The sequence below is a fragment of the Carcharhinus amblyrhynchos genome, chromosome 26 (assembly GCF_965287045.1).
Source record: "Carcharhinus amblyrhynchos chromosome 26, sCarAmb.v2.hapA, whole genome shotgun sequence".
Taxonomy (NCBI): Eukaryota; Metazoa; Chordata; class Chondrichthyes; order Carcharhiniformes; family Carcharhinidae; genus Carcharhinus; species Carcharhinus amblyrhynchos.
The window spans coordinates 9,211,407-9,227,743 of record NC_137349.1 but is presented as its reverse complement, the minus strand read 5'-3'; the positions used below and the strand labels follow the sequence as shown (position 1 = coordinate 9,227,743).

General features: G+C 45.8%; 1 protein-coding gene across 1 annotated transcript in view; it reads left to right on the top strand.

The window, feature by feature from the left end:
• Nucleotides 1-14,856, top strand: part of LOC145358531 (beta-1,4-galactosyltransferase 1-like) — a 43,299-nt gene extending 28,443 nt beyond the window's left edge. The window contains exons 4-7 of the mRNA XM_080212668.1: nucleotides 384-571; nucleotides 4,939-5,061; nucleotides 10,566-10,670; nucleotides 12,830-14,856. Of these exons, the coding sequence (XP_080068794.1) occupies nucleotides 384-571; nucleotides 4,939-5,061; nucleotides 10,566-10,670; nucleotides 12,830-12,965 (552 nt within the window). The 3' untranslated portion in view covers nucleotides 12,966-14,856. The remainder of the gene's footprint in view (nucleotides 1-383; nucleotides 572-4,938; nucleotides 5,062-10,565; nucleotides 10,671-12,829) is intronic.
• Nucleotides 14,857-16,337: the final 1,481 nt, after the last annotated feature.

Below are 16,337 nucleotides of genomic sequence, written 5' to 3'. Positions count from 1 at the left end.
CTTGGATACAGACTGCTTCAGTCTTTGAGGAATTGCAAACAGCACTAAGGATCCCCACTCTAATCTTATGATGGAAGGAAGATGATTGACCTCCAATCGCCAAAACCATCTTCCTTCTTGCCAGGAATGACTCTAAGCAGCAGGGTCTCCCTAGTCCCCACTGATTCCGTTATGCACAGCGAGCTCTCTCAAAAGGGAGAGGGCACTCCCTGCTCTGCTTTGAGATAGCACCGGGGCATCCTTTATGCTAGCGACAGGTCTGGCAGGGCCTCAGTTTAATGTTTCATGTGCCTGAGTGTTCCTGATTACTAACCGAGAAGCTGAGGCTGAAGATATTGGGGTATTGTTGCTGCAGTTGTTAATCTATTTGTATCTTTAATCAGGCCGGTGATGGCACCTTCAACCGAGCAAAGCTGCTCAATGTGGGATTTGTGGAAGCTTCGAAAGAGAATGACTACGATTGTTTTATATTCAGCGATGTTGATATTATACCTGAGAACGACAGAAATCTGTATCGCTGTTCTCTCAATCCTCGCCACCTGGCCTGTGCCATGGACAAGTTTGGTTATAAGTAAGTACCCAGGCTGTGCACTGATTAACTGGATTCTTTCGTGTCCCCTCTTCCTCTTTCCTTTCCTCTTTATCTCGATTTTACTTCTCTTTATCTTCATTGACGTCTCTCCCTCTCCCCCCACGCCCACCCCCACACCAAACAATCGCACTCTTTGCCCAAATCTCACCCCAATTTCGCTCTCCCCACCCCATAGAACAAAAAACAAACAAAATTATACAGCACAGGAACAGGTCCTCCAAGCCTGCACCGACCACGCTGCCCATCTGAACTAAAACCCCCTACCCTTCCGGGGATCATATCCGTCTGTTCCCATCCTATTCACGTATTTGTCCAGGCGCTCCTTAAAAGTCACCATCATATCTGCTTCCATTACCCCTCCCAGCAGAGAGTTCCAGTCACCCACCAAAAAAATTTCCCACTGTCTTTCCCTTCTCCCCCTTGTCTGTCTGTCCCTCCTTCTCTCTGCCCTTCGCTCTTCTCTCTCTTTCTTATTTCTCTCCTCTTTGTGCCTCCTCTTTTGCTTGGCAGTATTTTTCACTTTAATCATCCATAGAAACAGCAACAAGCTGTAAGTCTTCCAGCTTCCACATTGCTGAGGTTTTGTGCACTGTGATCTGCCCAGCACTGGTATAACCAGATTATCTTCGATCATTGTAAATCCCTTGCCTGAGTCTCACCAAGCAGGAGAGCTCCACTTTGATCATTGGTGTGTGCTGTTAGTTGCTAGAATTGTGTTGTGTGCTTTGGGGGGGATGGGGGTCTCCAGATCCTGCTGCCCTGACTCAGACTGGCCCTGTGCATGCGTGCGAATGTTGCAGAGGGATTGACTGAGCAGTGAAGTCCTGTGGTTGAATAGTCTGCCCACTTTCATAGCTGCTTGCTCAAGCGAGTTGCCCTAGTGAAGATTTAATTAATTTGGGATTGGGAGGGAGAGGGATAGGGTTAGGAAGGAAATGGACAGAACAAGGTCATTATTTAAACCTATTAATGTAACATCCTTGCGAGCTCCAAACTTTTTTTTCTTTATTCACTCATGGGCCATGGCTGCTGCTGGCTGACCAGCATTTATTGCCCATCCCTAGTTGCCCTTGAGAAGGTGGTGGTGAGCTGCCTTCTTGAATCATTGCAGTCAATGTGCTGTGGGTTGACCCACAATGCTGTTAGGGAGGGAATTCCAGGATTTTGACCCAGCAAGTGCGAAGGAACGATGATATATTTCCAAATCGGATCGGCTTGGAGGGGAACTTGCAGGTGGTGGTGTTCCCATGTATCTACTGCCCTTGTCCTTCTAGATGGAAGTAATGGGGATTTTGGAAGGTGCTGCCTAAGGATCTTTGGTGAATTGCTGCAGTGCGTCTTGTAAATAGTGGTAGAGGGAGTGGATGTTTGTGGATGTGGTGCCAATCAAGCAGGCTGCTTTGTCCTGGATGGTGTCAAGCTTCTTGAGTGTTGTTGGAGCTCCATCCGTCCGGGCAAGTGGAGAATATTTCATCACACTGTTTACGTGTGCCTTGTAAGTGGTGGACAGTCTTTGGGGGCTCAGGAGATGAGTTATTCGCCGCAGTATTCCCAGCCTCTGACCTGCTCTTGTAGCCACTCTGTTTATGTGGTGAGTCCAGTTGAGTTTCTGGTCAATAGTAACCCCAAGGATGTTGAAAGTGGGGGATTCGGTGATGGTGACACCATTGAGTGTGAAGGGATGATGAGGTTGTGTGTGTATGTGGTGACCTGATCGGATCAGCTTTCACTACAGTGCAGTGAGTTACTACATGTGTTGCTAGCGGGTCTCACGTTCCTGTTGTGTTATTAAAGCAGCTGTAATTGGAGTAATGAGACAGCTGGTTTCTGCACGATTAATGCAGACGAGGTATAGAGTTTCTAAGGTGGGGCAGGAACAGGGAAAATCGGGTGTCGATGAGAACCAAATGTTATAGGTGCAACAAAGTCCGACTAAATTTGGTGGGGCAGAGGGGGGTGTACACAATGAATCATAGAATCCAACAGTGCAGAAGAAGGCCATTTACTCATGAAGTCTGCACCAACCACAATCCCACCCAGGCTCTATCCCAATTACCCCATGTATTTACTCTGCTAGTCCCCCTAATACTAAGGGGCAATTTAGCATGGCTGATCCACCTAACCCGCACATCTTTGGGATGTTGGAGGAGACCGGAGCACCACAGGAAACCCATGCAGACACAGGGAGAACGTGAAAACTCCACGCACACAGACAGTGACCCAAGCTGGGAATCGAACCTGAGTCCCTGGCGTTGAGGCAGCAGTGCTAACCACTGTGCCACCATGCCACAATGAATGTTACAGATCATGCTTTGGCAATGCAAGGGCTAGTGAAAAGGTTAGTGTCAGTAAGTAGGCTGACACTAATGCTGCAATGAAGTTACTGAGAGAATCCCCTGATTGCCATACTCGGGTGCCTATTCGGCTATACTGAGGGAGAAGAGTAACCCAAGCTGGGAATCGATCCCGGTCCCTGCCGCTGTGAGGCAGCAGTGCTAACCACTGTGCCACCAAGCCTCGTAGAATCCCTACAGTGTAGAAGGAGGCCATTCAGCCCATCAAGTCTGCACCAATCTCTGATAGAGCATGTTACCCAAGCCCTTACCCCGTAACCCCACGTATTTACCCCGGTAATCCTCCTACACATATTGGAACACTGAGGGGCAATTTAGCACGTTTCCTGATATGAAAAAGAAAGTGCACTTCAAAAATTTATACGCCTGAGGCAGAATTTAACTGAGAATTATTTTCCTTTTTTCTCACTGCTATTCTAGTGCGGCAGCAAGTGCTTGCCACTGTGCCTCATAAGAAAATCCCTCCACACCTTCTCTGAACTGCCTCCAACACCAGTATATCTTTCCTTAAATAAAGAGACCAAAACTATTCACAGTATTCTAGGTGTGGCCTAACTAATGCCTTGTATAGTTTTAGCAAGACTTGATTTTTATATTCCATTCCATTTATACTCCATCTCCATTCTCCCCATGTCTGCGTGGGTTTCCTCCCACAGTCCAATGATGGGTGGGTTAGCGGATTGGCCCATGCTAAATTGACCCTAGTGTCAGGGGGATTACCAGATAAATATGCGGGATGACGGGAATAGGGCCGGGGTGGGATTGTGGTTGGTGCAGACTCGATGGGCCGAATGGCCTCCTCCTGCACTGTAGGGATGCTATGAGATCCCCTCTGAAAATCAAGGCCAACATTCCATTTGCCTTCGTTATAACCTGCTAAACTTGTGCACCAGCTTTATGTAATTGGAGGCTGTCCAACATTTTAAACACAGTAAGAAGTCTCACGACATCAGGTTAAAGTCCAACAGGTTTATTTGATAGCAAAAGCCACTAGCTTTCGGAGCGCTGCTCCTTCTTCAGTTAAGCGGGAGTTCTGTTCACAAACAGGGCATATAAAGACACAAACTTAATTTACAAAATAATGGTTGGAATGTGAGTCTTTACAGGTAATCAAGTCTTAAAGGTATAATGTGAGCGGAGAGAGGGTTAAGCACAGGTTAAAGAGATGTGTATTGTCTCCAACCAGGATAGTTAGAGATTTTGCAAGCCCAGACAATTCATGGCGGTTACAGATAGTGTGACATGAACCCAAGATCCCGGTTGAGGCCGTCCTCGTGTGTGGAACTTGGCTATCAGTCTGTGCTCGGCGACTGTGCGCTGTCATGTGTCGTGAAGGCCACCTTGGAGAACACTTACCCGAAGATCACAGGCTGAATGCCTGTGACTACTGAAGTGTTTCCCAACAGGAAGAGAACACTCTTGCCTGGTGATTGTTGAGCAGTGTTCATTCATCCATTGTTGTAGCGTCTGCATGGTCTCCCCAATGTACCATGCCTCGGGACATCTTTTCCTGCAGCGTATCAGGTAACAGATGGAATTAGGTGGGATTTCAGGTGTTGCTAATGTGTCAGTTTGGACTCAATGGGCCGAAGGGTCTCTCTTGCACTGTATGATTCTAAGGCAGTTGAAGACCCGGCAATCAATGGTGAAGAAAATGGAGAACTTTTCTTTCATGTCATTAATGCACCTTTCTGAGGGGAGCTAAAAGTGGAACTAGATAGGGCCTGAGTGGGATTGTTGTTGGTGCAGGTGTGAAGGGCCAAATGGCCTCTTTCTGCACTATAGGGATTCTATGATTCCCCACCAGAGAGGTAAATAAGATCCAAGCTGACACACTGAGGTGTTGCCACCCCCATCTTGGGCTTGATCTCAGCCAAAAGGCCGAGAGACGCGTACATTCTGTGACTGGATTCAGCCTTGTTTTAAGGGATCATGGATTAACTGCCTCGGAGAAATGTTGCCTGATTCTCTTTGTGTCTCTTTCTGATCCAGGTTGCCGTACACAGGGTATTTCGGAGGAGTTGTGGCATTTACGAAAGAGCAGTACTTGAAAATAAATGGTTTCTCCAACAACTATTGGGGCTGGGGGACTGAAGATGATGACACGTACAAGAGGTAAAATAAAACAGATCATAGCGGTTTGCAACATGGCCCTCCGGCCCAACTTATCCATGCCAATAAGCTAGTCCCAATTGCCTGCATTTGGCTAAATCCCTCCATTCCCACCTCACCCACGTAACTGTCTAAATGATTTTTAAAAGATAAAGTTGTACCCACCTCTACTGTTGTCTCTGGCAGCTCATTCCAGACACACACTATCCTTTGAGTGAAAAAATGGCCCCTCTGGACCATTTTGTATCTCCCCCTGTCATCTTAAACCTATGCCCTCTAGACTCCCCTATCTTTGGGAAAAGATGTTGATTATCTAGATGATCTATGTCCCTCTTTTTTTTATAGATCTCTATAAAATCATCCCTGAGCCTTCTACACTCCAGGGAAAAAAGTCCTAGTCTATTCAGCCCCTCCTTATAACTCAAACCATCAAGTCCCGATAGCAGATGTCATTTTGAAAAAAAAGCATAATCAGCAGTGAGGCATCTTGGAACATGTGGTCGCTGACTCTAGATAGTCAACATGTTTTCTCAAATGTAAAAGAGGCTAGATAGACCAGGGACTTTATTCCCTGGAGTGTAGGAGACTTGGGGGTGATCTTATAGAGGTCTATAAAATAATGAGGAGCATAGATCAGCTAGATAGTCACCTTTTTTTAACATCTGCTGCTCTCGTAGAGTTTAGGGAAGTGTCATTATCCCTACATAATGGTTCAGTTGGTTGTGAAATCTCACCTCTTGAGTCTGAATATCTGGGCCAGAAGCTCCAGGTTCAAGTCTCACTTCAGGACTTGATGGCCATGGAACTGCATTCACAATGTGGCCAAGCAGATTGAGTATCTGACTGGAAACCCTTCCAATACACCTGATTGGAGCATGTAAGAGTGGGAGGGTTTCCTAACCAGTCACACTGAAGAGGGCAATGGTAAACCACAGCAGTACTTTACTGAGCATAATGGACCAATCCAATGGAGGTTCATGTTGCCAGTGCCCTCTTCAGGTACAGTACCTGCGGGAGGAGGAATCAGGAGTGTGTATGTTTGCTGAACCTCCTGCGATGTAGTCTTCAGGCCTGAGTAACATCGGGTGAGATTCTCCGGCCTCCCAGCCTCCTTTTACCGTGGAATTCATACAAACTTAGGACTAAGCCATTCAGCCCTTCAAGCTTGCTCTGCCTTTTGATTAGATAATGGCTGATCCGGTTGTGTCTCAGTTCCACTTTCTTATCCACCCTTCATCCCATCACCCTTGATTTCCTTCCATCAAAAATTTATATAACTCTTGGAATTGCGTCAGTGATCTTGTCCTCCACTGCTTTCTAAGGAAGAGAATTCCACAGACCCTTTGAAAGAAACAAATTCTCCTCATCTCCAACTTCAATGGTAGACCTCTTATTCTGAAACACTGTCCCCTGCCTCCAGGGTGGCAATGGCAGCACAGTGGTTAGTATTGCTGCCTCACAACGCCAGGGACCCGTGTTTGATTCCCAGCTTCGGTCACTGTCTGTCTGGAGTCTGCACAATCCCCGTGTCTGCGTGGGGTTCCTCTGGGTGCTCCAGTTTCCTCCCACAGTCCGAAAGATGTGCTGATTAGGTGCATTGGCCATGCTAAATTCTCCCTCTCTGTGCCCAAACAGGTGCTAGAGTGTGGCGACCAGAGAATTTTCACAGTAACTTCATTGCAGTGTTAATGTAAGCCTACTTGTAACACTAATAAATGAACTTTAGTCTCTCCCACGATGGAAGTATCCTCCTGGTATCCACCCTATCAAAACCCATCAGGATCTTACAAGCTTCATAAACAATACCTCTTCTGAACTCCAGTGGGTATAGACACAATCTCTCTTCATAAGACGAGCCCCTCGTACCAGCAGTCATTGAGTGGAACCTTCTCGGAACTGCTCTGACTGTGTTGGATTTTACGTAAGAAATTGGAGCAGGAGTAGGCTGTTGACCCCCTAGAGCCTGCTCCACCATTCAACATCAGTTAGATTCAACAAGATCTAGCTCAACTCCACTTTCCTGCATTATCCCCAGATTTCTCAATTCCCTTGGTACACAAACATTATCTACGTCAGCCTTGACTGTACTCGAAGAACAAAGAAAATTACAGCACAGGAACAGGCCCTTCAGCCCTCCAAGCCTGCACCGACCAAGCTACCCAACTGAACTAAAACTCCCTACCCTTCCAGAGACCATATCCCTCTGTTCCCATCCTATTCATGTATTTGTCAAGACATCCCTTAAAAGTCACAATCGTATCTGCTTCTACTACCTCCCCCCGCAGCGAGCTCCAAGCACACATCACCCTCTGTGTAAAAAAAAAAAAAATTTGCCCTGTACATCTCTCTTAAATCTTGACCCTCACGCCTTAAACGTATGCCCCTGAATAATTGACTCCTCCACCCTGGAAAAAGCTTCTGACTACCCACTTTGTCCATGCCTCTCATAATCTTGTAGACTTCTATCAGGTCGCCCATCAACTTCCATCATTCCAGTGAGAACAAACCAAGTTTCTCCAACCATGTTTCTCCTCATAGCTAATGCCCTCCATACCAGGGAACACCCTGGTAAATCTTTTCTGTACACTTTCCAAAGCCTCCACATCTCTCTGGTAGTGTGGCGACCATATTTGAACACTATATTCCAAGTGCCGCCTAACTAAGGTTCTATAAAGCTGCAACGTAACTTGCCAATTTTTAAACACAAAACCCCGACTGATGAAGGCAAGCATGCCGTATGCCTTCTTGACTACCTTCTGCACCTGGTTGGCACTTTCAGTGATCTATGTACCTATACACCCAGATCCCTCTGTATATCAATACTCTTACGGGTTCTGCTATATACTGTACTCATTGACTGAAGCTCCGCGGAGCAGATATTCCAAAGCCTCTCAACCTTCCGAATGAACAATTTCTCCTCATCTCAGTCCTAAGTAACTGACCATCAGCCCCCAAGCTCCCATCTCCCCATGCTTCTTGTCCAGCCTGGGTCAAGAGCAGATTTTGGGATTTCCCTGGCTTCCTGGGTAACCAATCAGCAGTACAATCTCATCCCAGTCTCTAAGGAGTAGAATAACTCATCGGGATTAGCATTAATTTAACAAAGTCACTCCAAAGTAGTGAGTGCAATCAGCTGACAGGCACATTGCTTCAATGAGGCTAAACTGAAGGTGTATTATTTGGACTAGACTAACAAAGCTTTTCTGTAAAATTGATACCCTCACTGGATCTCTGAATCAGACTACAGCAAAATGGGAAACACTTGGTTAAAAAAAAAAGTTCAATTCAGAACCTGTGGCAGTGATGTTTAAACTTCTGCTCAAACACAGTGTTCAACACACTCCTGACGTTTGAGAGTTGCTGCCTTGATGTTGTGCCGCAGTGTTTCTCAGGCTATTTATAGCATATCGTTTGATGTTTTGGTGTATCTTATCATTACAGCAATAAGCTGTGTGCTTTGTATCAGCTGAGACTGCCACGAGTGCCAGTGAGGTAAACGGGCAGACACAGCTGGCTGCTCATGGTGTTGGTGGGGCCCGGGAAAGGTTTTTAAAGAGCATAAAATGTGCCAACGTGTGAGGCTTTATCCCACATTTAAAGGCCCAAGCAAGCTGTCACCTCCCTGAAAACTTCCAACAATCACAGACAGCCCCAGCACTTCACAGAGGAGTTTAGTCTGCCCACAAACCTCTTAGCACTCCATGCCCTTATCCCCTTCCTCTCCCCCCCTTCCCTTCCTCTCCCCTTCCTCCCCCCCTTTCCCTTCCTCTCCCCCCCCCCCTTCCCTTCCTCCCCCACCTCGTTTCTCAAAAGGAACATCTTGCATTACAGCTGCTACTCGATGATCAATCTTCCTGATGGTTGCTGCTGACATTGAATTCATTGTCGATAAGAAACAAGATAATCTCTGGAGTTGTTAGTTGATGGAATCATTCCCAGTCTGACTTTGAACAGTCGGTTTTTTACCCTTCTGTCACCTGCTCCTACTTCCTCTTTAGTCTCACAGAGGAGGCAATGGCCTCATGGTATTATCACTAGACTATTAATCCAGAAACTCAGCTAATGCTCTGGGGACCTGGGTTCGAATCCCGCCACGGCAGATGATGGAATTTGAATTCGATACAGAAAGTCTGGAATTAGGAGTCTACTGATGACCGTGAAACCGTTGTTGATTATTGAAAAAACCCATTGGTTCACTAATGTTCCTTAGAGAAGGAAATGCTGTCCTTATCTGGTCTGGCCTACATGTGACTCCAGAGCAACAGCAATGTGGTTGACTTTCAACTGCCCTGTAAAAATGGCCTAGCAAGCCATTCAGTTCAAGCGCAACGAGGGATGGGTAATAAATGTTGGCTGGCCAGCCAGCGATGCCCACATCCCTGGGATGAATTTTTTAAAAACTCACTACCTTCCTCTTGTATTCTCATGCTCTTTTACTTTCCCCATTCTCCCCTCAGCCACTCTGCCCTCCTTTTCAGGACTCATAATAAATCCCACATCTTTTGCCAAGCTTCTGGCCACTCTTTCCAATATCTCCTTCTTTGCCTCCACATCTTAGTTGAGCACCTTGGGATATCTCTCTGCAGCAAAAGTATAAAGTACAAGTTGTTGCTAATTTTAAAAATGTTTTCATGGGATGTGAGCTTCGCTGGCTAGGCCAGCATTTATTACCCATCCCTAAATTGCCCTTGAGAAAGTGGTGAGCTGCCTTTTTGAACCGCTGCAGACCATGTGGTGTAGGGACACAGGGAGTCCCAGGGTTTTGACTGAGTGAAGGAATGGCAATATACAGCAGCTTGGCTTGGAATGGAACTTGCATGTGGCGGTGTTCCCATTTGTCTGCTCTCCTTGTCCTTCTGGGGAGTGAAGATTGTGGGTTTGGAAGGTGCTACCACTGAAGGAGCCTTGGTGAGTGGCTGCATCTTGTAAATGGTACATGCTGCTGCCACTGTGCATAAGTAGTAGAGACTTGACTGTTTAGGTGATGAACAGGCTGCTGACCGAGTGGGCTGTTTTATCCTGGATGGTGTCTGATGAGCTTCTGTAGTGTTGTTGGGGCTTCACTCTTCTAAGCAAGTGGACAGTATTCCATCATGCTGTTGACTTGTGCCTTGTTGATGGTAGACAGACTTTGGGGAGCCAGGGGTTAGTTCTAGCCACAGAATTCCCAGCCTCTGACCTAAGCTGTCACAACCTAACTATTAATGAACACGGGACTGCATATACTTTTGAGTCATAGGTCTATAGCACAGATAAAGATTCTTCAGCCCATCACATCTCTGCCGATCAAAGATAAGACTCAAACTATTCTAATCCCATTTTAGCATAAAAGTTTTATTAATCCATTCTCTTTATCCTCTTCCTTTCCTATTTTTCCAATCTCCTCCAGCCCCCAGTTAATGGGGTTATAGAAATGCAACGTGTTGTTGGTTATATTAAGACGAGGCTTTAAATCAGGTTGAGCAGATCCTTGCATTGAGTAAGTGCTTTGTTCCATTATCCTGAAGGGTAACAATGAGTGGGATGTCTGTTGAACGACCTGACCGCAACATTGGAAGAACCAAAATGATACGGCACCAAAGAGACAAAGGGAATGAAGTCAACGAGAAGAAGTGAGTCAAAAATTGTTTTTTTTTCATTCATTTGTGAAACATGATAAGTCCATTCAAAAATTTAACGGCAGCAGGGAAGAAGCTATTCTTTAGTCAGGTACATAACCTCAAACTTTATCTGCGTTGAAGTCCATCTGCCACTTCTCCGCCCAGTCTTGCATCCTATCTATGTCCCGCTGCAACTTCTGACATCCCTCCAGACCATCCACAACACCACCAACCTTTGTATCGTCAGTAAACTTACTAACCCATCCCTCCACTTCCTCATCCAGGTCATTTATGAAAATGACAAACAGCAAGGGTCCTAGAACAGATCCCTGGGGCACTCCACTGGTGACCAACCTCCATGCAGAAAAAGACCCATCCACAACCACTGTCTGCCTTCTGCAGGCAAGCCAGTTCTGGATCCACAAGGCCAAAGCCCCCTGGATCCCATGCCCTCTCACCTTCTCAAGAAGTCTTGCATGGGGGACCTTATCAAACGCCTTGCTGAAGTCCATGTAAACCATGTCTACCGCTCTTCCTTCGTCAATGTGTTCAGTCACATTCTCAAAGAACTCAACTAGGCTCGTAAGGCACGATCTGCCCTTGACAAAACCATGTTGACTATTTCTGATCATTCTAAACTTCTCCAAATGCTCATAAATCTCGTCCCTCAGAAGCCTCTCCATCAACTTACCAACCACTGAGGTCAGACTCACCGGTCGGTAATTTCCCAGGCTGTCCCTGTTCCCTTTCTTGAAAATAGGAACCACATCTGCAATCCTCCAATCCTCTGGAACCCCTCCCGTCTCCATCGACGATGCAAAGATCATCGCCAGGGGCTGTGCAATCACCTCTCTCACCTCCCACAGTAATCTGGGGTACATCCCATCCGGTCCCGGCGACTTGTCTATCTTGATAGAGTTTAAAAGTTCTAGCACATCCTCTTCCTTAACATCAACATACTCAATCTTTACAGACTGCCACAAACCTGTAGTACAACCTCCCAGATCACTTTCCAACGTGAATACCGAGGCAAAGTACTCATTAAGCACCTCTGCCATTTCTTCCGGTTCCACACAGACTTTTCCCCCTTCACCTTTTATAGGTCCTATCCCTTCTCTTCTCATCCTTTTACTTTCTACATATTTGTAGAAGGCCTTGGGATTCTCCTTAATCTTACCTGCCAAGGCCTTCTCATGACTCCTTCTGGCTGTCCTAATTTCCTTTTTTAAGCTCCTTTCTACAAGCCTTATACTTCTCTAGATCCTTAACATCTCCTAGCTCTCTGAACCTTTTATACACCTTTCCTTTCTTCCTGACTAGGTTCACCACAACTTTCGTGCACCACGGTTCCTGCGCCCTACCAAAGCCTCCTTGTCTCATTGGAACGTTATTGTGCAGAGCTCCGGTCAAACATTCCTTGAATATCCGCCACCTTCCTTCTGTACTTTTCCCCAAGAACACCTCCTTCCAGTTTATTCGTCCAGTTATCTTCATGTTTCCCCTTACTCCAAACACCTTCCTAGCCTGCCTGATCCTATCTCTTTCCAATGCTATCATGAAGGAGATAGAATTATGATCTCCATCCCCAAGATGCTCTCCTACCGAGAGATCCAACACCTGTCCTGGTTCATTAGCCAGCACCAGGTCAAGTACAGCCTCTCCTCTCGTAGGCTTATCCACGTACTGTATCAGGAAACCCTCCTGAACACACCTAACAAACTCCTCCCCATCCAAACCCCTTACCCTAGGGATATTCCAGTCGATGTTTGGGAAATTAAAGTCTCCCATCACGACAACTCTGTAATTACTACATCTCTCTAGGATCTGTTTCCCTTTCTGCACCTCAACTTCCCTGTCACTATTGGGCGGCCTATAGAAAACACCCAGCAAAGTTATCGACCCTTTGCTGTTCCTAACTTCCACCCACAATGACTCTGTAGGCATACACTTGAAATGTTTCACTCAGTAAATAAATATAAGACGGAATAAAAATGAATGACAATTCTGACCTTCAATGAACTGACTTTTTGCAGTGAATAGAAAAAAGAGATTCTGATAAAGTATGATTTGAAAGTGAAAGTTAAATTCACTGTTTATTCATGGATGAGCCAGTCTAAAAATGAGTAACTTTCATTTCAGCATCTTAAATCTTGTCCTTTCTGTCTTTCCAGTTATGCTATTTATAATCGGATGAAGTTTACACGGATGCAGGATGGATATATATCTCTGAAATACTCACTTATCAAGAAAGAAAAAAGTCAACTTTACACAAAAATAACGGTCGATATCGGAAAACCTCCATCGTAAAGAATTGGGAATGTGCCTTTCCTATCTCCAAGTGGAGTGGAATTAACCAAAGAAATGTGTGCAGCTGCTGCTTCAGACTATCACTCACACATTTAAACAAGAAACAAGGTCACAGAGTTGTGTGACTGAAATCTCCTCACCTTGAAGAGAACAGTCTTTCTGTTCTGTCTCCTGTAGAGCCAAGGGAAGTGGGGGATGCTGTTGGTTGCTTCTCTCTGGTAGAGAGAGCTTCCAACCCTACTTGGGTAGTGAGAAGGCTCATGGGTGTGTGAATGTGTGCGAGTACAAAGGAATGAAATCTCGTACACATGCGCCAGGTCTGCGAATCGGAATGATCTCTTGCATTGTTTTGCCCACCTTCTCTTTTGGGTTTTTCTCTTTTTGGGCGTGAAGGGACTGGTTAATTGTTGAACAAGACTTCCTGTGTTTGCCGTTTACAACTCCATTCTATATCAGGGGTGAGTACCAACTTAAGCCTACCAGAGAAGGAAGAGAATTCTTTGTCCCTTCAGCGTCCACGTAAACTCTCAGGTACACTGGTTATATTTCTGTTTTAAACCAATGATTTTTTTTTTCCCTTCCTTGAGCTCATTTTTGGCTTCCAAGCCAATGAATTCCATTGTTATCTGGGAGCAGGTGTTGTCTCGAGCGGTTTGGACAGTTTCTTCACTTGTGAAGACCTTCCACTCAAGACTGCCCATCGTGGGTTTGGCTGTTGTGACCAGCACACTGGTATTCCTGCCTCTGTTGCTCTGGGGGAGCTCTATCTCTTGGGAGGTGCTGACTCCCAACAAGAGTACAGTTCCACCGACGCCTGATATCCTTCAGTACTTTCACCCAAGTGCCCATTTGCAGCGTGTGAGACGCCAACCAGCGCCATTTGGTTGTGGCGTGTTATGGTTGACTCCGGCCTGGTCCTCCATTCATTCACTCAAGTACTCAGACACACAGGATTTCCAATATAAAATCAGTGGTCAGGAATCAGGAGATGAAACCCTGGTTGGATTTTCCTCGATTTGTGGGAATTATGCTTACAGCTGAGTGGAAAGAGCTCGACGTGGATCAGAGTGTCACCGTCAACCTGATTTAGTTTCTGGCCTCAGTCCCGCGTTGGGCAGTGCCAGTCTCAGCTCTTAAACCGAGGACTGCTTTTATAGAGTATGCTGCCTGACTTTTTATTCCATTTGTTTACAACACGTTCTGTAAATGATGTCATGCATACAATCGTGTTGACTACTGACTGATGCACAACCTTAGTGTTGGGCTCTCCGTCTGTTCCACTGCGACGGTTGCCATGACATTGACAGAAAGGGTGGGGGGGCAATTAAAACCCTTTTAACCTTTCAACTAAATTCTGCACCAATCTCTACAGCAATACTGTCCCTCCAGTTGCAATCTGCATTACCAACAAGGAAAATTCCATTTCTCCTTTGTTGCCTCTGTTCATTATAGATTGTAAAGTTCCATTTGGAAACTTTTTTTTAAAAAAAAATATAATTGTAAATGAACCAAAGATCCTGGTGTAAGATTGTTTAAATTAAAATGACTTCTAAAATGGAATAGTAGTTCAATTGTATACCACACTGAACTGCTAGTTTTGGAGTGATTACATAATGAATGATACTGGGTTGTGAAAAGCATCTTTTTTTTAATGGATTTGGTATGGGGATTTATCCAATGTTATTGTTGAAATTCAGCCTCCCTGGACGGTGGCACAGTGGTTAGCACTGCTGCCTCACAGTGCCAGGAAGCCGGGTTCGATTCCCAGCTTAGGTCACTGTGCGGAGTTTGCACGTTCTCCCCATGTCTGCGTGGATTTCCTCTGGGTGCTCCGGTTTCCTCCCACACTCTGAAAGATGTGAGGCTTAGGTGGATTGACCATGCTAAATTGGTCCTTCGTGTCAGCTTGGGGGGGAGTGGGGGACTAGCTAGGGTAAATGCATGGGGGTGTGGGGATAGTGCCTGGTTGGGGTTGTGACTGGTGTAGACCTGATGGGCCGAATGGCCGCCTCTTGCACTGTAGGATTCTATGCTTCTATGACAAACTAGTTGCTGCCACAGCAAACTCACTCGCTGGCCCTGCTGGAATGATCAGTCCTCTACTTCTGAAACAAGGTCAATTTATCCCTTTTGTCTCTCGGCTCTGGTCACACACGACCTTCGCTGGTTAAAGCTGTGCGTAGCTGAGTTGTGTGGAACTGCAAGGTCCCAGGTCCCACCCTCACCATTCCCCCACTCAGTCACACTGAAGGAAGCTTGATATCAGCCAGGATGGTGGGGGCAGGGCACTGGGTCCCAGCTCCTCATTGTGGTGTGATTTGGACAGGCTGAGTGTGTTGGCATCTGCATGGTAGATGCAGTTTAATGTGGATAAATGTGAGGTGATCCACTTTGATATCAATAATAGGAAGGCTTGAATGGGTGTAAATTGAGAGAGTTGGGTGCTCAATGAGATCTTGGAGTCCTCATACGTCAGTCGGTGAAAGTAAGCACGCAGGTACATCAGGCAGTAAAGAAGGCAAATGGTATGTTGGCCTTCATAGCGAGAGGATTTGAGTGCAGGGATAGAGATGTTTTGCTGCAATTGTGCAGGGCGTTGGTGAGGCCACACCTGGCGTATTGTGTGCTGTTTCACTGTCCTTATTTGAGGAAGGATGTCCTTGCTATAGAGGGAGCACAGCGAAGGTTTACCAGGCTGATTCCTGGGATGGTAGGTCTGTCATATGAGGAAAGATTAAGTCAGTTAGGATTATATTCTCTGGAGTTTAGAAGAGTGAGTGGGGATCTCATAGAAATTTATAAATTTCTAACAGGGTTAGACTGGTTAAATTCAGAAAGAATGTTTCCAATGGTGGGAGAGTTGAGAACTAGGGGTCATAGTTTGAGGATAAGGGGTAAACTGTTTAAAACTGAGGTGAGGAGAAATTTCTTCACCCAGTGGGTGGTGAATGTGTGGAATTCACAACCACAGAAAGTAGCTGAGGCCAAAACATTGATTTCAAGAAGAAATTAGATATAGCTGTTGGGGCTAAAGCGATCAAGGGATATGGGGGAAGGGAGATGAAGATATTGAATTCAATGATCAGCCATGATCAAGATGAATGGCCTACTCCTGCTTCTAGTTTCTAAGTTTATTTCTACGTAAGACTATTTCCAGCTAACATTGGCGGTGTGTGTGTGTGTTAGAGAGCACGCATGTGTGTGCACATTAGCAAGACCTGGACCATCAGTACATGAAGAATGGTAACCTTGTCACCAAGAGCACCATGGAAGACTGCACCAGTCAGCAAGAGAGAGGGAAGGAACTGAGCAGAATTTCCTGTGATGTGAAGTTTGTACTCCCAAAGGAGCTGAAATGCAGAATGTGACACA